A 25,247-nucleotide genomic window follows, 5' to 3' on the forward strand; every position below is an offset into this window, starting at 1 on the left:
ACATAGGATTTTTCACACATTGGTGCCTTCCCTTCACTGAGCGGGCTGTTTGGGAACTTTTTGGGAAACTTAGAGTATACCCAATTCTACAGGCACCACTACACCACTGCATAGGCCCGATGGAAAGACAGCAGTCACAAACAGCGTGACGTAAAATCACCACTGCATAGGGCCGATGGAAAGACAACAGTCACACACAGCGTGACGTTAAATCACCACTGCATAGGGCCGATGGAAAGACAACAGTCACACACAGCGTGACGTTAAATCACCACTGCATAGGGCCGATGGAAAGACAACAGTCACACACAGCGTGACGTTAAATCACCACTGCATAGGGCCGATGGAAAGACAACAGTCACACACAGCGTGACGCTAAATCACCACTGCATAGGGCCGATGGAGAGACAGCAGTCACACACAGCATTCACACACAGCGTGACGTTAAATCACCACTGCATAGGGCTGATGGAAAGACAGCAGTCACACACAGCGTGACATTAAATCACCACCGCATAGGGCCGATGGAAAGACAGCAGTCACACACAGCGTGACGTTAAAGGATAAACAGTCCATAAACTCTGACATAATAAGCCAGAAGGTCTAAATAATAAGAAAACAAAAACATAACCATTAAGCATTTCCCAATTGAAATGTACAACTACTACTTCTCATTGCAAAAAACATTTCACGTTTAGCACACAAAGTAACAGGTGACATGAAGTTTAAAGTGGAACTGACAGTGCAGATATGAAACAGACAGACAATCATAATATCAATAAAAATATATCAAATTCCCAGTTTCTGCTACAAAACCAACTCTATAAGAGGCTTTAAAAATAGGTTATGTTTGACTCAACGTTCCATGACGTACACTGAGGCATTGTTGGCAGAATAGATGGATGCAGATCAATTCATGATTCATACACTGCTCAAAAAAATAAAGGGAACACTAAAATAACACATCCTAGATCTGAATGAATGAAATATTCATATTAAATACTTTTTTCTTTACATAGTTGAATGTGCTGACAACAAAATCACACAACAATTATCAATGGAAATCAAATTTATCAACCCATGGAGGTCTGGATTTGGAGTCACACTCAAAATTAAAGTGGAAAACCACACTTCAGGCTGATCCAACTTTGATGTAATGTCCTTAAAACAAGTCAAAATGAGGCTCAGTAGTGTGTGTGGCCTCCACGTGCCTGTATGACCTGCTGACACACTCCAGCCATATGAGGTCTAGCATTGTCTTGCATTAGGAGGAACCCAGGGCCAACCGCACCAGCATATGGTCTCACAAGGGGTCTGAGGATCTCATCTCGGTACCTAATGGCAGTCAGGCTACCTCTGGCGAGCACATGGAGGGCTGTGCGGCCCCCCAAAGAAATGCCACCCCACACCATGACTGACCCACCGCCAAACCGGTCATGCTGGAGGATGTTGCAGGCAGCAGAACATTCTCCACGGCGTCTCCAGACTGTCACGTCTGTCACATGTGTTCAGTGTGAACCTGCTTTCATCTGTGAAGAGCACAGGGCGCCAGTGGCGAATTTGCCAATCTTGGTGTTCTCTGGTAAATGTGAAACGTCCTGCACGGTGTTGGGCTGTAAGCACAACCCCCACCTGTGGACGTCGGGCCCTCATACCACCCTCATGGAGTCTGTTTCTGAACGTTTGAGCAGACACATGCACATTTGTGGCCTGCTGGAGGTCATTTTGCAGGGCTCTGGCAGTACTCCTCCTGCTCCTCCTTGCACAAAGGCGGAGGTAGCAGTCTTGCTGCTGGGTTGTTGCCTTCCTACGGCCTCCTCCACGTCTCCTAATGTACTGGCCTGTCTCCTGGTAGTGCCTCCATGCTCTGGACACTACGCTGACAGACACAGCAAACCTTCTGGCCACAGCTCTCATTGATGTGCCATCCTGGATGAGCTGCACTACCTGAGCCACTTGTGTGGGTTGTAGACTCCGTCTCATGCTACCACTAAAGTGAAAGCACTGCCAGCATTCAAAAGTTACCAAAACATCAGCCAGGAAGCATAGGAACTGAGAAGTGGTCTGTGGTACCCACCTGCAGAACCAGTCCTTTATTGGGGGTGTCTTGCTAATTGCCTATAATTTCCACCTGTTGTCTATTCCATTTGCACAACAGCATGTGAAATTTATTGTCAATCAGTGTTTGATTTCACAGAAGTGTGATTGACTTGGAGTTACATTGTGCTGTTTAAGTGTTCCCTTTATTTTTTTGAGCAGTGTATAATTCATTAATACATTTCTTGGTAGTCCAGAAATATTGCTATCAGGTTGTAAATCACAGCTTCCCTGGTACATTTTTTGCTGCCTCCATTCGGGACGCACTGTTTCACTTTCAATGACTCAATATTCTCGACAAAAATGGATAAATGTAACTAAGGCAGTTTTAAGTTCCTCAGCGTACACATCACAGACAAACTGAATTGGTCCACCCACACAGACAGCACCGTGAAGAAGGCGCAGCAGCGCCTCTTCAACCTCAGGAGGCTGAAGAAATTTGGCTTGTCACCAAAAGCACTCACAAACTTCTACAGATGCACAATCGAGAGCATCCTGTCGGGCTGTATCACCACCTGGTACGGCAACTGCTCCGCCCACAACCGTAAGGCTCTCCAGAGGGTAGTGAGGTCTGCACAACGCATCACCAGGGGCAAACTACCTGCCCTCCAGGACACCTACACCACCCAATGTCACAGGAAGGCCATAAAGATCATCAAGGACAACAACCACCCGAGCCACTGCCTGTTCACCCCGCTATCATCCAGAAGGCGAGGTCAGTACAGGTGCATCAAAGCTGGGACCGAGAGACTGAAAAACAGCTCCTATCTCAAGGCCATCAGACTGTTAAACAGCCACCACTAACATTGAGTGGCTGCTGCCGACACACTGACACTGACTCAACTCCAGCCACTTTAATAATAGGAATTGATGGGAAATGATGTAAAATATATCACTAGCCACTTTAAACAATGCTACCTAATATAATGTTTACATACCCTACATTATTCATCTCACATGTATACGTATATACTGTACTCTATATCATCTACTGCATCTTTATGTAATACATGTATCACTAGCCACTTTAACTATGCCACTTTGTTTACATACTCATCTCATAGTTATATACTGTACTCAAAACCATCTACTGTATCTTGCCTATGCCGCTCTGTACCATCAGTCATTCATATATCTTTATGTACATATTCTTTATCCCCTTACACTTGTGTCAAGAAGGTAGTAGTTTTGGAATCGTTAGCTAGATTACTTGTTGGTTATTACTGCATTGTCGGAACTAGAAGCACAAGCATTTCGCTACACTCGCATTAACATCTGCTAACCATGTGTATGTGACAAATAAAATTTGATTTGATTTGAAGGCTGGGAATGTCAATACAATCAAACTAGCAAGGGCAATGATCACAAGTCAGTCATAACGGGGCTAATAGGCTAGCATACCTATTTATGTAGCAAACTAACAGCACAGAGCCTAACTTCAGCTAGCTAGCTAGCTAGCTACTAGGAGGATGTCATGTGATGCCATTGGAGGGGTGCGTGGGTGAGTGACTGACTTTTTCCCCTTCATATCATTTTTCAGTTTTTCAAAGACTTTTATCCAGTTTGCAAATCTCTTGCGTTCGCAAATCACTCAAATTCACTCTGGCCATCTACCTAATTTCAGAGCACTCTCGTCTGATTGTGCCAGAGCGCAGAATAATGAATGCACAACAGAATTTATGAATGCACAACACCTGAATACGACCGGTATCAGTAAACGTAGGCAAAAAAAGTAAGTTAGTCAAACGCTCTAGATAACATGTAAACAGCCTAGCCAGCTCTGCCACGGCGAGTAACATTTTCAGAGTGAGTTGTTATCTCATTTGTGTCTGGAAGTTGCAAGATAGCTAACTTTAGCCAGTTAGCTTCGGTGATTGGTTGGGACAAGCAGGCGAGCTGCAGAAGGCCGAAGGCAAAAATTCCCCATCATTTATCAGTGCAATTTTGAGGGCCAACTAGCTGAAAAAGTTTGAGAGGGTTTATCTAATGTTCCTTTGTTAAATTAAAGCTCATCTTGCTCTAGCTAGCATTAGTTGTTGAGCTTGTTGTTGTTGATGTTCATAACTGAGGGAGAGAGAGCCTGCCTTCTCATGGTTGTTTGATCAATATGGCTGTAAAGTTCCCAGATGTAAGAAGACTCCCGTGGTGTTTTAACATACTGTATTTGCAGAAATACATTCAGGTTTATTTTGTGGCTTTTGGAGAACATGTTCTAATAATCTTAAGTTGTGCTGTTGCTACTGCTTGTAAACACACAGTTCAGATCAAAGTGGATGATAGCAGACCCGTGTTGCAAATGGCTTGTTTGTATAAAGGCCTACTGTAGCTCTGATTGGATACAGAGCACCGATCTGTGTAGATTCCGGTCCTAGACAAGATAAATGTTTTTTACTGCAGTGTCTATTAACTGTCAAAATGCACGGCTGCTTTCCCACTCTATATTGCTATAGAATTTTCACAAATGCCTACAGTATACATAATTCCCGAACATTAGAAGAATTTATGAAAACGTGAAAATCATCAAAACTATGAAATGACATATATGGAATCATGTAGTAACCAAAAAAATGTTAACAAATCAAAATAGATTTTATATTTTATATTGTATTCTTTAAATAGCCACCCTTTGCCTTGACAGCTTTGCACACTCTATTCTCTCAACCAGCTTCATGAGGTAGTCACCTGGAAGACATTTAAATGAACAGGTGTGCCTTCTTTTAAAAGTTAATTTGTGGAATTTCTTTCCTTCTTAATGCGTTTGACAAGTTAGGGGGTATACATAAGATAGCCTTATTTGGTAAAAGACCAAGTCCATATTATGGCATGAGCAGCTCAAATAAGCAAAGAGAAACAAGAGTCCATCATTACTTTAATGCATGACGGTCAGTCAATACTAAAAATGTCAAGAACTTTGAAAGTTTCTTCAAGTGCAGTCGCAAAAAACATAAAGCACTATGATATGAGAACCGCCACAGGAATGGAAGACGCAAAGTTACCTCTGCTGCAGAGTATAAGTTCATTAGAGTTACCAACCTCAGAAATTGCAGCCCAAATAAATGCTACAGAGTTCAAGTTTCAGACACATCTCAACATCAACTGTTCAGAGGAAACAAGGGCCCCTTTAACCTTATTAGGTCATACATTCAGGGCATCAATGCAGTCTCATAGTCTCGTCTGTGTTGCTATAAGCCAGTGTTTCCCAAACTCGGTTCCAAACCATATTCATTGTCTTCAGCACCAGTGTCTACATCAGGGCTTTCCAACCCTTTGCCTGGAGAGCTACCGTGCTGTAGGTTTTCGCTAAAACATAAAAACAATGACTGTCCTGGAGTTAAAAGGATAACAAGATAAGGTCCTAAAATTAGTGGGTAATTTCCAAAATGCTGTAATTTTCAAAAACTACAAGTGTCGCCTTGATGCAGAGAGCCAGCAAACTCCTTCTCCCTGGCTGGAAACTTTTATCGTTTTCAAATTCAGCAACAATAAGCATGATGTGGCACCATTTGCTCGCTGACATAACAGGGTTGACAAACACCTAATTTGCCTCTTTCTGACCACTTCTTAATCCACAAAACCCAACTAAAGAAACATGCGCTTTGAGGGGTCATGTTTTATGCAAAGAGTCCCTCTTCCTCAAAGAAATAGGACAGCCAGTCTTGCATTTTCACCCTCCATTTTGTCCAGCACACTGAAACAAAGTTCCCAGAGGAAAAGCTCAACATTTAATTATGCAACACATTTGACTTCTCCAGCAAGGCAAACTGTACACAAAGAGTGTGACTCATCAAACAGCTAATGATGTGTGAGGTGAAAAAGACTGCATCTGGAAAGTGATATGGATGGTAGTGCTGCTGAATAGGGCTAGAAGATTATTACTGTGGAAGAAAAAAACAACCGTGAGCACAATAGAAATTAGAGGTAATACAAAGTGTGTGTGTGTGTGTGTGTGTGTGTGTGTGTGTGTGTGTGTGTGTGTGTGTGTGTGTGTGTGTGTGTGTGTGTGTGTGTGTGTGTGTGTGTGTGTGTGTGTGTGTGTGTCTGGGGTTGTTAACTGAACCATGCTTGCATCATGAGCAGCGTTGCCCGAGACCTAAAGAACTTGCCTTAGCCACCCCAGGCTTTAGCTCAATGTGCTGCTAACACAGTCTTGTGGAGCGCAGACAACCTGGGTTCAAGCCCAGCAGTCGGATAAAGTCAGTCGGGAACATTAACAACCACCCTGAATGACTTCTCACCCGAGAACTGAGTTAGCCTACAGTGTATCCAGTCACTGTGGTAAAAGATCGTCACCATTGAGGCAGAGCAGATGTGTCATACTGTAGGAATTCTATAACATCATCTATTTCCCCTGTTGGATATGAATTATATATGAGGTGTGCTTGGGGCCAGTGCTGTGACACATAGTTATGATCTATGTTGGGTAACCCCTATGGGAACACGGCACACAAATCTACCTCTACTCATTACATGCAAGTTGAGAGTGAATACACACTCAATCACAGGGATCCAACGGGTTAATTCACAGAGAAGGTAAATATTAATGACCCAAGAGGGATTGTGTATGTGACCAATTTTATTTTATTTGCTGGTAATATTCTATGGTCGGGTATAAGGTTGAAGTCAGAAGTTTACATACATCTTAGCCAAATACATTTAAACTCAGTTTTTCACAATTCCTGACATTTAATCCTAGTAAAAATTCCCTGTCTTAGGTCAGTTTTAAGAATGTGAAATAATGTGAAATGTCAGAATAATAGTAGAGAGAATGATTTAGTTCAGCTTTTATTTCTTTCATCACATTCCCAGTGGGTCAGAAATTTACATACACTCAATTAGTATTTGGTAGCATTGCCTTTAAATTGTTTAACTTCTGTCAAACATTTTGGGTAGCCTTCCACAAGCTTCCCACAATAAGTTAGGTGAATGTTGGCCCTCTCCAACTGACTGAGCTGGTGTAAGTTGCTTGCACATGCTTTTTCAATTCTTCCCACAAATTTTCTGTAGGTTTGAGGTCGGGGCTTTGTGTTGGCCCCTCCAAAACCTTGACTTTGTTGTCCTAAAGCCATTTTGCTTAACTTTGGAAGTATTCTTGGGGTCATTGTCCATTTGGAAGATCCATTTGCAACCAAGCTTTAACTTCCTGACTGATGTCTTGAGATATATCCACATAATGTTCCATCTTCATGATGCCATCTATTTGGTGAAGTGCACCAGTCCCTCCTGGAGCAAAGACATTTACATTAAAGCACCTCCACAACATGATGCTGCTGTGGTCTCTTCATTCTCTCCAGAGCTATATGGATAATAATCATCTCCATAGGGCTAATGACGACCTGATTCATGAAGTAGGTTGATGGGCACATACTGTACAGTACAGTTTGCCAAGAGACAAGAACGGCGAATACTGCCAGGAAGCCTCGATCCTTACAGAATAAGCTTCAACTTTTTCCCTGTGTGACCATAGAGAGATTACACTTCCCATGAAGACGTGGACCTGTTGTTACGACAGACAAAAAGGGCTTAATCATAGCAACCCCGTCTGCGGTCAAATGTAAATTCGTTTCAATGCCTATATTCAAAATGGCTACAGCTCACTTCTCTTTGCTTAACATGCTAGTGATTTTCTTCCTGAGCGTGGCCCAAATGTACAGCCCAGGAGGAGGGCATTGTGGGCTTTTCATGGAATGATAGCAGGGGTAAGGGTGGGCTTTTCATGGAATGACAGCAGGGGGACATTGATTGGGAACAACAGGAGGGCGAATGATTTTCCATCTTTCCTCTAAATGTAACCACAGTAACAAAAAGAGAGTGTGTGTGTGTGTGTGTGTGTGTGTGTGTGTGTGTGTGTGTGTGTGTGTGTGTGTGTGTGTGTGTGTGTGTGTGTGTGTGTGTGTGTGTGTGTGTGTGTGTGTGTGTGTGTGTGTGTGTGTGTGTGTTGTTGCCTATGTGTGTGTGAGAACTGTTCAATGTTGGTCTGACCAATCAGAATCTGTGGTTCAAGATTGTTTTGATCACGCGGACTGGAAAATGTTCCGGGTTGCCCCTGAGAATAGTGTTGACGTATACACTGACTTGGTGAGTTCATCAGGAAGTGCATAGAGGATGTTGTTCCCAAGGTGATGATTACAACATATCCAAACCAAAAACCGTGGATAGATGGCAGCATTCACGCAAAACTGAAAAGCAAACCACCGCATTTAACCGGAATATGGAATATGAATGTGTACAAACAGACAAGCAATGACCTCCGTAAAGCAATCAAAGAGGAAAAACAACAGTACGAGGACAAAGTGGAGTTGCAATTCAACGGCTCAGACACAAAGACACATGTGGCAGGTACTCCAGACCATCACAGATTATATTATAAAGGGAAAGCCACTTAGAGGAAAACACTGAGCCGCCGACATGGGCCACCACAGCTCACGAGGACTCTGAGCTCCCCTTCTCCGTGGTCGACGTGAGTAAGACATTTAAGTGCATTAACCCTCGCAAGGCTGCCGGCCCAGACGGCATCCCAAACCGCGTCCACAGAGCATGTGCACACATGTGCACCACCAGTTAGATTGCAGTATAACTGCAGTACACTGCAATTACTGCATCCAAAATACCAGTCTACTTTTTTTGTAACGGTCAGCTTTAATTTGAGAGTATTTTCATCTATATCAGGTGAACCGTTTAGATATTACAGCACTCTTTTTAAATAGTCCCACAAATTTTAGGGGACCAGAAGTATTGGGACAAATTCACTTATGTGTTTATTAAAGTAGTCAAAAGCTTAGTATTTGGTCACATATTGTTATGTAATAACGGAGCTGTGAGTCGGGAAGCAGGTGCAGGTGAAACGTTTAACAACACCAGTAACGAGACATAAGGCTACACTCAGGTAAACAAGAACAATACCAACTGGTGAGAAAACATAAGGGAGTGACATATAAAGGGGAGGAAATGATGAAGGTAATGAAGTCCAGGTGTAATGATTAACAGGTGTGAGTAATGATGAGTGCCAGGTGTGCGTAATGATGAGTGCCAGGTGTGCATAATGATGAATGCCAGGTGTGCGTAATGATGAGTGCCAGGTGTGCGTAATGATGAGTGCCAGGTGTGCGTAATGATGAATGCCAGGTGTGCGTAATGATGAGTGCCAGGTGTGCGTAATGATGAATCCCAGGACCGGTGGTTAGTATTCTGACGGCGTCGTATGCCGGAGGGGAAGAGCAGGAAAATATATGACATGCTAGCCTGCAGTGATTACATCAAACTTGTGACTCTACAAACTCGATGGATGCATTTGCTGTTTGTTTTGTTTGTGTTTCAGTTTATTTTGTGCCCAATAGAAATTATTGGAGTCACTTTTATTAAGTAAGAATAAAATATGTTTCTGAACACTTCTACATTAATGTGGATGCAACCATAATTACGGATAGTCTTGAATGAATCGTGAATAATGATGTGTACAAATCAAGCCTGTACAGAAAAACAAATATTCCTTGTTTGCAACAAGGCACTAAAGTAATACTTAAAAAATGTGTCATAGCAATTCACTTTTTGTCCTGAATACAAAGTGTTATGTCTGGTGCAATGCCAATACAACACATTACTGAGTACCACTCTCTCATTATTTTCAAGCATATTGGTGGTTGCATCATGTTATGGGTATGCTTGTAATTGTTAAGGACTGGGGCGTTTCTCAGGATAAAAAAGAATTGGAATGGAGCTAAGCACAGGCAAAGTCCAAGAGGAAAACCTTGTTCAGTCTTCTTTCCACCAGACACTGGAAGATGAATTCACCTTTAAGCAGGACAATAACCTAAAAGACAAGGCCTCATCTACGGTGGAGTTGCTTACGAAAAAGACTGTGAATGTTCCTGAGTGGACGAGTTACAGTTTTGACTTAAATCTACTTGAAAATCTATGGCAAGACCTGAAAATAGTTGTCTAGCAATGATCAACAACCAATTTGACAGAATCTTTTAAATAATAATTGGCAAATGTTGCACAATCCAGGTATGGAAAGCTCTTAGACTTGCCCAAGAAAGACTCAGCTGTAATCGCTGCCAAAGGTGCTTCTACAATGTATTTACTCACGGATGTGAATACTTAAGTAAATGACCTATTTCTGTATTTAATTTAATACATTTGCAAAGATTTATAAAAACATGTTTTCACTTTGTCATTATGGGATATTTAATCCATTTAGAATTCAGGCTGTAACACATCAAAATGTGGAATAAATCAAGGGGTATGAATACTTTCTGAAGGCACTGTATTTATATTCCAGACTCTGACATTGTTCGTTCTGATATTTCTGTATTTTATTTTTTGGATGTGTTATTTTGTTATGCTAGGTGTTACTGTTGGATCTAGAAAAGAAGCATTTCGCTGCACCTGCGAAAACATCTGCAAATATGTGTATGCCGACCAATACAATTTGATTTGTACACTGACATCCTCACACACCCCACAATCCATCAAAACTCCCATCCAACAACAAACTCCGGGGGCTGACCTTTTGAGATGAAACTGCCAGAGAGATACTAACAAAACACAGCACTCCATCTTCTTTCTTTACGAGAAACCATGGAGTAATTGTTAATGAATGGGAATCATAGATCACTATTCCCATCTCATCTCCTGTTTCTCTCCAGACACTATCAATTCCTGAATATAAACATTGGCAAAGGTTTACACTCTCACAACTACAACGGATTAGGAATGATGAAGTATACTAGAAATGGCACACTAGAAGTGTCATTCAGTATTCTCATGTATTCTCATAAATATGAATAACATGAGACTATGCTCACATCTACGTGGCACCGTTTCTAGACCAACGGTATCATACAACCGAATCTAAATGAAGGGCTAGTCGCTGACCCAAAGAGTATTTGGCATGAGAGGTCCTGATTGTCTTTGGATGTGTCTCAAATGGCACCCTATTCCCAGTATAGTGCACTACTTTTGACCAGGACCCACAAGGTGGTACACTATAAGTGGTACACTATGTAGGAAACACTGTTCCCTCTAAACTGGTCGATCTGAAAGGCATTCCTCGTCGATCGCCAAACATTTATGTAAAAAAACAAAACAACGATAAAGCCTTGTGTTCCTATTTATTCGACTCGGGCTGTTGGGGGAAAGTGCACCCGATTCAGATGCCCTACACACAGGCGAACAACTTCTGCCTTCCCGGGGGCCCAGAGAGCAAATCAAACACTGTAGGCATAACGCAGGCCAAAAGGATGGCTCAGATTACCGTGTCTGCAGTAATGTAGCAGGCATTAAAGAAAACTACAGCAAAGTTGGTACTGTGAGATTTCAAAACGTTTAAAACCATCACTAGAGCGAGACTGTCAACGAATACAGCAAAGAGCTGTTTTTTAAGTTCTTACGCAGCACTGACAACTCTTTGTATTCAATACTTTATAAGCCATAAAATGTAAGTTCTTCCTATTTCCACTCAGTGCTACAACAAGCACTGCAGCAGTAATGAATGAGTAGGAAAGTGTATCTATATGCTTGCGTTGTTATTATTAATGGCTTGGGTCTTTTTTAACATCGAGGAATATTTCACTTTCTCTGTTCATAGAAATAACAACATGAATTTGTGCATGAGGCAGAAATAATGTGGTGCGACTTGAGTTTCGCCATTAGATGGAAGACAGGGTCCCTTTTAGGTCAGTATCAGCAGAGGAAAGGGAGAGCGGAGGGATGTTGAGATGCTGCTCTCACCCTCCGCTGAGACGGACAATCAGATGCAGGCACCATCAGCCAAGTAAAATAAAAAATAAAAAGCTAATTATTTAAATGTATGCTCACTCAGCTGTGCCTCACAAGTAATACAACAACAGATCTATTACCAGTGTGATCATATAGCCTACCTCAAAATGGCTCGAACAAGAATGCATTGGCAGGGTAATTCAAGCAAAGATAATATACGGACATAATTTATTGGGCCTATAGCTTATTGCACAAGCCTCATTGCTGCAGTACTGTATTTAATTGGTTAATGTTGCATTGGCTTGCATTTTGAAGTCATGTAAAAAAAAAACCTGAGCGGTAGATCTCGGTTTGCACTTTGACTCAGAAAGTGATCTTGACTCAGAAAAGGTTGGGGACCACCATTCTAGAGTTTTCCCTGTTAACACTATCAACGTTTCCCTTTACTGTGGCAACTGTATTCGAATCAATGCAATTTTAGCCACTTTTAATGCAACATACCAAAACTAAATGAACTATACTTTGTTAACATTTGAGCTGACACTCTTATCCAGAGCAACTTACAGGAGCAATTAGAGTTAAGTGCCTTGCTCAAGGGCACGTTGGCAGATTTTTCACCTAATTGGTTCAGAGATTTGAACCAGCAACCTTTCTGTTACTGGCCCAATGCTCTTAACCGCTAGGCTACTTGCCGTCCCTGTTGTTGGCAGAACGCATTGGTGTAGGTTTCTATTGCATTGACACGCACGACTCAGCCCCGTATTCTACACAGACCTGTGCAACATAAACAATTAGAGCTGCAGTAGGCCTATAAGCAAATAGTCCATTGCAATATATGGATCTGTGCCATTTACTTTGAACTGGACTGTGTTTACAGCATAAGCGGTCATGAGTAGATGTCATTGTTTTGAAATCATAGCGAGAGCTGCATGTTGCCACGTGTGCACATTTTGTTCATATCCTTTTCTAGTTAGTGAGTTATTAGCTCAGTTATAGATCATTTAGAGTCAGTAATAGGGGAGTGATTGCTTCCTACAAGAGCAGAAAAGTATACATTTCTATACTGAAAAGAGAGTCAGGTAAAGAGATGTTGTTTTGTCTCACACACCCACAAAATAAATGGGTAGATAAACCATAGCTGCAACTATAACTAAGGGAGGGAGAATGATTGCTGTGCCAAGGTGCACATAGCGATCTAGAAATAATTAAAAAGTATATTAACAGTTAGGACTATAACAAAGGTTCTATCTACCTGTGAAACTATATTATGCAGGGAGGAAAACAAGGGCAAATCATTTTTGTGAGGATCTTTTGAAGCTGACACAGACACACAAAGTGTGTGGACATTGAAAGAGCCGACCATGGCTTGAAGTAGAGAGGTTGCAGTTTTCTGGTTGAAGGACACTGTGTTCTTAAAATCAAAACCTAGTAGTATACATTTGCATTGATGAGTCACACGTAGACACATAACGCTCAAAGTAAAGCTGATCACATTTAACATGAGTCACCAAAATGATTTTTGCCTACTGTATGTCATTCACAGGCTTTCAAGGGGCAACTACCATGGTAATTCAGATAAATCGAAATTCAGTTTAATGGTCTTTGTGCTGTCTGAATGGAGAGCAGATTGCATCCACTCTAGGTTAGTGTTCCATGATTGTAAATTACAAAGACCATATGCATTTATACTCACACATATACTGACACACAAAGCCAGACATTTTAAGGAGCACAGATACACACACACACTCAATACTGAAAAGACCACTAAGCTTCCCTGAGTCTCCTTGTCTGACTCTTTCACTCTCTCTCTCCCTCTCTCGCTCATCCACCTGTCTCGTTCTCCCTCTCTCACACACACATCAATCTACATCCCACGACCCTGCCATCAGACCTTAGTCTCCACATGCAGTCTCCTGTCTCTCTTACCTGCTGGTGTCTGCTGAGGTGATGGCGATGAGCGGGGGGATCCTGAGGGCGAGGCTAGTGGGCCGAGGGATCTGCTCCGTCTCTGGCCTCGGGGCCCAGTCACGCTGCTCCGCCTGCCTAAAGGCCAATGGGGGAAGCTGTAGGTTCCGGCAGGAGAGCCTCCGCACCTGGACAGTCTCCATCTCCACGCCCAGACCTGGCTCTGGAGAGTCATCGTCAGAAACCTGCAGGGGACGGGAGAGAGCAGGACCTCCATGAATCATCAATGATCAGGGATCTTATTCAAGGCTATAAAAGAGAAGGTTTGAATCTGGGGCTGTATAATAGGTCTATGTTATGAGGAAATGTGTTAATACAGACTATTCTATTGATTAATATCTATCAGAACGCTAATTATAAGGCGAAATAGACAGCAAGGTTTATACAAATCTCCGCTGTTGAAAACTAAATGTTAGTCTAAAAGAAATGTGAGATAATGTCTAGACACTTTTTATAGTGGAGATCAAGTTTATAAATGCATTTATAAATGCATTGGCTGGGCTGTGGATTGCGCAGTCAGATGGAACAGACTAAATAGGCATTTTAACGTCATAGATTTAGCCGTTGGTAACGTGTGGAATAGACACTGGCTGGAATGCGGTTTGAACCAATCAGAATTGAGGATTAAACTCACCAGGGTGTGTGATGATTAATATCAATCAGAATGCTAAACAGAAGATGAGCAAGGTTAATACGTGAAGGTGTTATGTCTGGACTTCCAGGTGTGTTTCCTATGAGAGTGGTTTTATCTCAGAATACAGATTCAGATTGTATTTTCTGTCAAGTTGTCAGTTTGTTTGGCAAAGTCCAGTAGGTTATCTAATTGTCAGTCAGGGAGGCACAATACTCTAAATGCAAGATAGATGAAACTCATAATAGATGACTGTTCCTCCCTGCAGTTGATGCAGCATCAAATTAGTATGGTGGCGCTATCCCAAGGCTGAATTTCAGTTTTGAGCCTGAATTAATTTCCATCTAGGCCAAGAGCCCTACCAGGGATTAAATGTCATCTAAAGATGTGATCTTTGGTTCATATTGGATGTACGTGACTTTAATTCATGGGAAGGTTAAACTGAGATGATCCATAGAGGAGCATGCTTGTGCTTCGAATTGTAAAATAAGTGTACCCTGCATTTATACGGTTTACAGTACAAATACAACTAGAACATGTATTTTCTGAAAACCATTGGCGTTACTAGGATGCAGACTGACTCATATTGTAAAGGTAGGCATTCTGGACAGAAAGTCAAGACGGTCATCTTCCAGCAGTATAAACTATGATGAGGCAATGATAATAAACTATTTTTAATGAATATGACACATTTCTGATTTCATACACCAAGCACAAGCGCACCACTTTACAGTCATGTTCAAATGCATATAAGAAACACAATGGATTTTGCTGTATTTTGCAATCCTCGAAAATAGACTGTTTCTTGTGGAGACATTTTGAGATTCGGGGAAATGAAATGAGGTGAGCACTAACAAGGCAATTTACAGTGCTGGCACAAACGTATACCTCCCGGCTTTGACTGCACAACCATGTGGCCAAATGGTGAAGGGGGAATCCGAGAGCAAGGCCACACAGGTCTGAATGAAGACGTTTTCACATTTCACACAAACAGTGTAATATTATGTGAAGGCTATCAATGGAACATCACCGGTAGGAATGTTCAGTCCCATGTTCTACCGGTCTTAGACTATATGAATGCAGCTGCCAATACACTGAATCCATTGGATGCAGTTTATCACAGCACACTACGCTTTATTACGGGTCGACAGGTTCAGTACACATCACTGCCTTCTATATCAGAAAGCAGGTTTGGCCCTCTTTGAAGTCTCGTAGCTCCATGCATTGCTCTCTTTTCGTTTCTAAGATTATTTTACAAAAACTCCCTCTGTACCTAACTTCATTAATCACTTTTAGAAGTACAAGTTACCATACACGTTCTCAGGGCTGGCTAACTCTGGAAATTCCTTTGGCCTCTACAGAGTTAGGTAAATCAGTGTTTATTTTTTTTTAACTCTCTCAAATTGGATGAATTTTTGCCATTTCAGACGGCTGATTGAGGACCTCTCTAATTAAGAATATGTTTGAAGATTTTCATTCTAAAAAGCTATACAGTATATCTATTTTCGGAAATGTTGGTAAATTAGCTTTTATTGTTTGAAGAACGTATGAAAGAGATTTTTTTTGTTTACTATTTAATCATGGCATAACTTGATGGTTTCATTTCAGAGACAAATAATCATGTTTTATGAAAAATGCTATCACTCTCAGACAAATGAGTAGTACTGCCAGGTTTTAAACAGTCAAATGTAACAAATACCTACATTTTTAATAAAGAACTGTACAAATGATACATTTGGGACATCAATATATATGTTTTTAAATATAAAAAGATATATTTAATACAGTAATATGAGCTATGTATGTAAAACATTAACATTTGCCATTTCAGTCATTTAGCAGATGGTCTTATCTAAAGCAATTTACAGTAAATGTACTCCTCTTGAAGTTAACTAGGTGAGACAACCACATATCATACTGAAATAGGATGCGGACAACTCAGTACATCACTGGGGCTGAGCTCCCTGCCGCCCAGGATCTCTATACCAGGCAGTGTGATAGGAAGGCCCGGAAAATCGTTAAAGACTCCAACCAGCCAAGCCACAGAATATTTACTCTGCAAGAGGTACCGGTGCATCAAGTCTGACATCAACAGGTTCCTGAACAGCTTCTATCCCCATGCCATAAGACTGCTAAATAGCTAACTAAATAGCAAAAAAATAATTGCTACACCGACTATTTGAGTAGAACTTTGTATTTTATTATTTATTTATTATCTTTGCACTGTCTCTATGCACACTTACAGAGGACTACACACTCACAGGGCACTACACACTCACAGGGCACTACACACTCACAGGGCACTACACACTCACAGAGCACTACACACTCACAGGGCACTACACACTCACAGGGCACTACACACTCACAGGGCACTACACACTCACAGAGCTCTACACACTCACAGAGCTCTACACACTCACAGGGCACTACACACTCACAGAGCTCTACACACTCACAGGGCACTACACACTCACAGGACTCTACACACTCACAGGACTCTACACACTCACAGGACTCTACACACTGACAGGGCTCTACACACTCACATGGCACTACACACTCACAGAGCACTACACACTCACAGGGCACGACACACTCACAGGGCACTACACACTCACGCACACTGACACTCCGAACACACACACAACCATTCACTACATAATTTTCTCACACCCACATACATTTATACTGACTACACACACGCACACCAATCATCATATATGCTGCTGCTACTCTGTTCATCATACATGTATATCCTGATGCCTAGTCACCTTACCCCTATAGATATATATCTCTATTGATCCAATATCCTCGGCACATTGTACATATGTTACTGGAACTGACTGACCCTGTATATAGTATACTTTATCGTGTTCTTCTTATTTTTATATCTTGTATGTTTTTGTTCTACCTTGTTATTTTTTTGTATTACATTGTTATTGATTAATGCATTGTTGGGGTTAGAGCTTGCAGGAAAGGCATTTCAGTGTACTTGTGCATGTGACATGAAAATTTGAAACTTGATACGAGCATTCCATTCCAGCTAAACAATGGATATATATATATATATATATATATATATATATATATATATATATATATATATATATTGCTTTTTGCAACAACAACAAAAAAAACAGAAGAACAGTAATATTTTACAAACTCAAATGTAAAAAAAATGGTGTGTACAGTGTTTTGGAAATAAAATTTGTTTGTTTTATATGACTGTGTTTTGTATCTCTTCTTTGCTTTTTGTATCATATTAATGTGTACATTTTTGTAATACAGGTCCAATCTGTAAAAGAGACCTTGGTCAAAAAGTGTCAAATATTTTGACATTTTTAACAGAGGATTTCAAAACCAAGTTCTGTATATGATTTAGTCAGACGTATATTATATGTCATGTGCTCATATTATGTAACAGTTAAAAATAACTTAATAGGTATCAGAGATCATTAGTAAAGGGTTATTAATGGGTATCAGAGATCATTAGTAAAAGGTTATTAATGGGTATCAGAGATCATTAGTAAAGGGTTATTAATGGGTATCAGAGATCATTAGTAAAGGGTTATTAATGGGTATCAGAGATCATTAGTAAAGGGTTATTAATTGGTATTACAGCTCGTTAGTAAAGGGTTATTAATTGGTATTACAGATCGTTAGTAAAGGGTTATTAATTGGTATCAGAGATCATTAGTAAAGGGTTATTAATTGGTATCAGAGATCATTAGTAAAGGGTTATTAATTGGTATTACAGATCATTAGTAAAGGGTTATTAATTGGTATCAGAGATCATTAGTAAAGGGTTATTAATTGGTATTACAGATCGTTAGTAAAGGGTTATTAATGGGTATCAGAGATCATTAGTAAAAGGTTATTAATGGGTATCAGAGATCATTGGTAAAGGGTTATTAATTGGTATTACAGATCGTTAGTAAAGGGTTATTAATTGGTATTGCAGATCGTTAGTAAAGGGTTATTAATTGGTATCAGAGATCATTAGTAAAGGGTTATTAAAACATCTTCAGAATCGGTGTCCCATCCATGGGACAGTTGAGCTAACATAGGCTAATGCGATTAGCACGAGGTTGTAAGCAACAAGAACATTTCCACATAGACATATCTGATATCGGCAGAAAGCTTAAATTCTTGTTAATCTAATTGCACTGTCCAATTTACAGTAGCTATTACAGTGAAATAATACCATGCTATTGTTTGAGGATAGTGCACAATTTTGAACACGAAAAGTTATTAATAAACAAGTTAGGCATATTTTGAGCAGTCTTGAAACAAAATTTGTAACAGAAATGCAATGGTTCATTGGATCAGTATACAACGTTGCATATACACTGCTGCCATCTAGTGGCCAAAATCTAAATTGCACCTGGGCTGGGATAATAAATTATGGCCTTTCCCTTGCATTTCAAAGATGGTACAAAAAATATATAAAATAATGGTTGTTTTTTTCTTTGTATTATATTTTACCAGATCTATTGTGTTATATTCTCCTACATTCCTTTCACATTTCCATAAACTTCAAAGTGTTTCCTTTCAAATGGTACAAATAATATGCATATCCTTGCTTCAGGGCCTTAGCAACAGGCAGTTAGATTTGGGTATGTCATTTTAGGCGAAAATTGAAAAAAGGGGAGGATCAATAATGGGTATTAGAGATCAAGGGTAAAGGGTTATTTATGGGTATCAGAGATCATTAGTAAAGGGTTATTTATGGGTATCAGAGATCCTTAGTAAAGGGTTATTTATGGGTATCAGAGATCCTTAGTAAAGGGTTATTTATGGGTATCAGAGATCCTTAGTAAAGGGTTATTTATGGGTATCAGAGATCATTAGTAAAGGGTTATTTATGGGTATCAGAGATCATTAGTAAAGGGTTATTAATTGGTATCAGAGATCATTAGTAAAGGGTTATTAATTGGTGTCAGAGATCATTAGTAAAGGGTTATTAAAACTTCCTCAGGATCGGTGTTCCATCCATGGGACAGTTGAGCTAACATAGGCTAATGCGATTAGCATGAGGTTGTAAGCAACAAGAACATTTCCACATAGACATATCTGATATCGGCAGAAAGCTTAAATTCTTGTTAATCTAATTGCACTGTCCAATTTACAGTAGCTATTACAGTGAAATAATACCATGTTATTGTTTGAGGATAGTGCACAATTTTGAACACGAAAAGTTATTAATAAACAAGTTAGGCACATTTTGGGCAGTCTTGATACAAAATTTGGAACAGAAATGCAAGGGTTCATTGGATCAGTATAAAACGTTGCATATACACTGCTGCCATCTTGTGGCCAAAATCTAAATTGCACCTGGGCTGGAATAATACATTGTGGCCTTTCCCTTGCATTTCAAAGATGGTACAAAAAAAAATATAAAAGAATGGTTGTTTTTTTCTTTGTATTATATTTTACCAGATCTATTGTGTTATATTCTCCTACATTCCTTTCACATTCCTTATTAATGGTATCAGAGATCATTAGTAAAGGGTTACTGATGTTACCAGAGATCATTAGTAAAGGGTTATTAATGGGTATCAGAGATCATTAGTAAAGGATTACTAATGGTACCAGAGAGCATTAGTAAAGGGTTATTAATGGTATCAGAGATCATTAGTAAAGGGTTATTAATGGGTATCAGATATCATTAGTAAAGGATTACTAATGTTACCAGAGATCATTAGTAAAGGGTTATTAATGGTATCAGAGATCATTAGTAAAGGATTACTAATGTTACCAGAGATCATTAGTAAAGGGTAACTAATGGTATCAGAGATCATTAGTAAAGGGTTATTAATGGTATCAGAGATCATTAGTAACAGTTTATGAAGTTTGGGGTGAACTCCAGAAGAAATGAGATAATTTTGTCTAATGAAATTAATATTGAAAAACAGAAGCCATGCAGGGACATGGCTATTAGGACTAACAAGGCATACACATTACACACAGAAAATCCCACTTCACAAGCCCATTATTCACCTTCATCCACTGACCTGCACGAACACATCCACAAAAGGCTTCCCACTGGTGCAAAAACAAGTTGAATCAACGTTGTTTCCTCATTATTTCAATGCTCTTATCAATGCTCTTATCCACACCCTGGCACTGCAAGTGCCATGCTCTTCTAACTGAGCCACAGGACATATGTGATGACATTGAATTAACGCAAAATTGATTTGATTTGCAAAAAGTCATCAATGTAAGGACCTTAAGTATTTTTGTCATCCATCTTTAAACCTAAATCCAATGTCATGGTGACATTTTTGGTTGATTTCATATTGAATTCACATTAGTTGACAACGCAACCAAATATACATCAAAACTAGATGGTTGAACTGTGCCCAGTGGGTTGCCTCTTGAAAACCACTGCACTCGGTAGGAATATCAGTGCGAGGCAAATGAACAAAGTCCCTATTCCGTTCCGAGGGAGCACATTCATTGACACTTATTGATCATCCTAAGCGCCCATTAGCTATCCTGCTGGGCTGTGGTCTGGCCTAATGCCTACACTTACAATGGCCTTGAGGGACTCCGCGTGTAATGAAGAACAGGGCGATGCCTTTAGGAGTGACAGCACTGCCCTACCAACTACCCCCACCCCCCCACCCCCACCCCACCCCTCCACACAATTCTGGTGAGTGGTGAGCACTCCCTTAGGACCACACTAAGGGAATGATTCTCATACTGGAGCAACCATAATGGGAACCTGGAGCTTCTGATTGTGTAATAAAGATATTGTATTATTGATCATGTGTGATATAAGTCTTCAATATTATTGAAGACCATGTCCTCTGCACTCTATTTCAGTACCTCATAACACGCTTTTATCCTGGGGGGTCATTAAAGGTCAGTGCTGGTATACCCTCTGTAATTGAACATGAGGGATTTGATAGCTTAACTGTTGGTGTTCTTTATTTATTTCCCCGCCTCGACAGTCATAGTTCTTGAGCAGTTGTAAAAGTGCTTATTTTTTTATTCACATGAAGTCCTGGAAGGGGAAATGTTTCATGCAACTGCTGCACACCAAAAAAAATGTGATCGTATTGTATGTTGAAGTTTAGTTCACAGAAACGGCACAAAGATTCCCTCTGGCAAACTGTCTGGCAGTTGAGCAGAACTCTGCCCTTTGATGGGGAGTTTTAATCCACATCTTAAACTGATGTTTCCTTGAAAACTTCCCTGACACCCCACAATTGGGTTTGTGTCGACAATCAGTAATGCTTTGGTTCGTTCTAAAGGGCAGCTTCAGACCCAGAGGGCTTTTTAGGAGTTTTGGGTCAACTGTGCAATTTGGGCGTGACAAGCAACAACTGAAATAAGCAACTAAATCAGTGGTATTCAAAGTCGGTGTCGCGACCTTGCAGTGGGGTTGCCAAAATTAAATTTAAAAAGGAAACCAAAATATGAGTACAGATTATTGTAGGGGACAATAGACTAAAAAAAGCTCATTTGAGAAATAACATTTTATTGAGTAAAGTTTTTTTTATTGGTTTCTTTTCATTTCAGAAACGTAATGAATGAAATGTTTTTATGTCAGTAAAGGTAGAGATACCTAGTTGAAGGTAGGCTCAGCGATATGACCTAGATGCACCTCGCTCATCTCAATATCTGCCGTGCTGCTCGTGGCAATGTCATTTCGCTGAGTCTACCTTTAACTGTCAGTAAGCTAGCTACAACAGTTTGCTAAGCAGCTAATCAAGTCACTGCATTGGTGACTGACAAATCAAATCAAATTTGATTGGTCACATACATATGGTTAGCAGATGTTAATGCGAGTGTAGGCAAAATGCTTGTGTTTCACGTTCTGACAGATTACTTGCTAGATATTACTGCACTAACATATTCACAACAACTACCTTATACACACAAATGTAAAGGGATGAATAAGAATATGTATATATAAATATATGGATGAGCGATGGCCGTGTGGCATAGGCAAGATGCAGTAGATGGTTTGGGAAAAAGTACATACATATGAGATGAGAAATGTAGGATATGTAGACATGATTAAGGTGGCCTTATTTAAAGTGGCTAGTGATACCTTAATTAAATCCATTTATTAAATGTATTAAAGTGGCAAGTGATTTGAGTCTGTATGTTGGCAGCAGCCACTCTATGTTAGTGATGGCTCTTTAAAACAGTCTGATGGGCTTGAGATAGAAGCTGTTTTTCAGATTCTCGGACACAGCTTTGATGCACCTGTACTGATCGCGCCTTCTGCACTACCCTCTGGAGAGCCTTGCGGTTGTGGGCGGAGCAGTTGCCGTACCTGGCGGTGATACAGCCCGACAGGATGCTCTCGATTGTGCATCTGTAAAAGTTTATGAGTGTTTTTGTCGACAAGCCAAATTTCTTCAGCCTCCTGAGGTTGAAGAGAGACGCTGTTGTGCCTTCTTCACCACACTGTCTGTGTGTGATGGACCATTTCAGTTTGTCCGTGATGTTTACGCCGAGGAACTTAAAACTTTCCACATTCTCCACTACTGTCCCGTTGATGTGGATGGGGGGATGCTCCCTCTGCTGTTTCCTGTAGTCCATGACCATCTCCTTTGTTTTGGTGACGTTGAGTGTGAGGTTATTGTCCTGACACCACACTCTGAGGGCCCTCACCTCCTCCCTGTTAGGCCGTCTAGTCATTGTTGTTAATCAAGCCTACCACTGTGGTGTCGTCTGCAAACTTGATGATTGAGTTGGAGGCGTGCATGGCCACGCAGTGATGGGTGAACAGGGAGTACAGGAGAAGGCTGAGAATGCACCTTTGTGGGGCCCCAGTGTTGAGGATCAGCGGAGAGGAGGTGTTGTTTCCTACCTTCACCACCTGGGGGCAGCCCGTCAGAAAGTCCAGGACCCAGTTGCACAGGGTGGGGTTGAGACCCAGACATTCTTGTATAAGATTTTTGCAGGAGATGCTTTGTTTTATTTTCTCACAATTTTTGTATTTTGTTTGTATTCATTAGGATCCCCGCAGCTTCTCTTCCTGGAGTCCAAACAGTATTAAAACAATTACATCACAACAAAACAATTGCAAACTATAAAATCACTGTCACAACGTTTGTAATAATTTTGTTAGTTATTCTTCCTATTTAGTCATACAAGAGCGCAGTAATTGGTCATATACATGTATTGGTCATAAATGAGGAACTATGCTTTCATTTCTGCAGTGGGAGAGGGGACTAAAACGTTACATTGGGAACCCATGCAGCAGCAAGGCAAATTGGTGCGGAGAGGTTGTCGCTGCAACTGCAAAACGTAATCTAGCGACAAATCAAGGAGGCAATAGAGATTCTCACAGAAAAATTGTTGGCAACATTGCTAGTGCAGTTCAAGGAGGACAATTTCTGTTGAAACTGGTGTGGGTTCAATTAAAAAATGCATTTATTGACTAACAAACCATGTACATAAACCTATACAAGCCATGATGCCAATATTTATCTATACAGTACCTGTCTGGCTAATGTCTCATCTATCAACCGTGATCACGGTTCATGCAGTACTGACAGCTCTGGGGACATGACAACCAGTTGACAGCTATTTCTCAGTGAGAATCACTATTGCCTGCTTGATTTTTCGCAAGATGATGTTTTGCCGTTGTCATAACAAGCTTTTTCATGTTTGCCAGTTGTCATGTTTAACTAACTAGCTACCTAGAATAGCCACTGTGTTACAAATTGTAACCAATTAGCAAGGTAATGAAACCCCATGTTATGTTATCGGGACACGTGCTAAGTTGGCTAGCTAGCTAGCCATGATGAAATGATAGCTAAATATAGATTGAGGTAGTTTTTTAAATGTTCAAGTAGCTGGCTAGCTAGATTAATCATTTATATCTAGCCAGCTGGTAATTATGAAGCTAAATGTTTGCTAAATATAGCTGGTTATCTTGTCTGGATTGCCATTGTTGTGCTGGAAGCAGGTTAAGTGTGTACACAACATTTTAGTACAGCTGTAGCACTCAACAGGCAATAGCAATATATAGGACATTAATTAATTCACATTTTAACCTATTATTCTGGAATTTGTATTTGTCCGTAGAGCTCCGAAACAGGACCGTGTCGAGGCACAGATCTGGGGAAAAGTACCAAACCATTTCTGCAGCATTGAAGGTCCCCAAGAACACATTGGCCTCCAGGATTCTTAAATGTAAGAAGTTTGGAACCACCAAGACTCTTCCTAGAGCTGGCCGCCCGGCCAAGCTGAGCAATCGGAGGAGAAGGGCCTTGGTCAGGGAGGTGACCAAGAACTCGATGGTAACTCTGACCTAGCTCCAAATCAAATCATATCAAATTGTATTGGTCACATACACGTGATTAGCAGATGTTATTGCAGGAGTAGCGAAATGCTTGTGCGTCCAGAGTTCCTCTGTGGAGATGGGAGAACCTTCCAGAACGACAACCATCTCTGCAGCACTCCACCAATCAGGCCTTTATGGTAAAGTGGCCAGACGGAAGCCACTACTTAGTAAAAGGCACATGACAGCCCAATTGGAGTTTGCCAAAAGACACCTAAAGACTATCAGACCATGAGAAACAAGATTCTCTCCCTGATAAAACCGAGCAAATATGTTTTATGGAAAAGGGGTGTCTCCATAATGACCAATTTAAATAGCCAACCTACAACTGGTTAAAAAGTAGTCACGAAGTACGTGTGCTCTCTCTCTCCATGACTCAGCTGCCTCTGCTGCAGCACTCTCAACCAGTGCTTTCAACACACACACACACACACACACACACACACACACACACACACACACACACACACACACACACACACACACACACACACACACACACACACACACACACACACACAC

General features: G+C 40.7%; 1 protein-coding gene across 2 annotated transcripts in view; it reads right to left on the bottom strand.

The window, feature by feature from the left end:
• LOC135518341 (3',5'-cyclic-AMP phosphodiesterase 4D-like) overlaps positions 1-25,247 on the bottom strand; it is a 386,883-nt gene that overhangs the window by 353,002 nt on the left and 8,634 nt on the right. For both annotated transcript variants that reach the window (XM_064943444.1, XM_064943443.1), the window contains exon 2: positions 13,744-13,967. In XM_064943444.1, coding sequence (XP_064799516.1) covers positions 13,744-13,967 — 224 coding nt within the window. The remainder of the gene's footprint in view (positions 1-13,743; positions 13,968-25,247) is intronic.

The sequence above is a fragment of the Oncorhynchus masou genome, chromosome 28, assembly GCF_036934945.1.
Source record: "Oncorhynchus masou masou isolate Uvic2021 chromosome 28, UVic_Omas_1.1, whole genome shotgun sequence".
NCBI classification, from domain to species: Eukaryota; Metazoa; Chordata; class Actinopteri; order Salmoniformes; family Salmonidae; genus Oncorhynchus; species Oncorhynchus masou.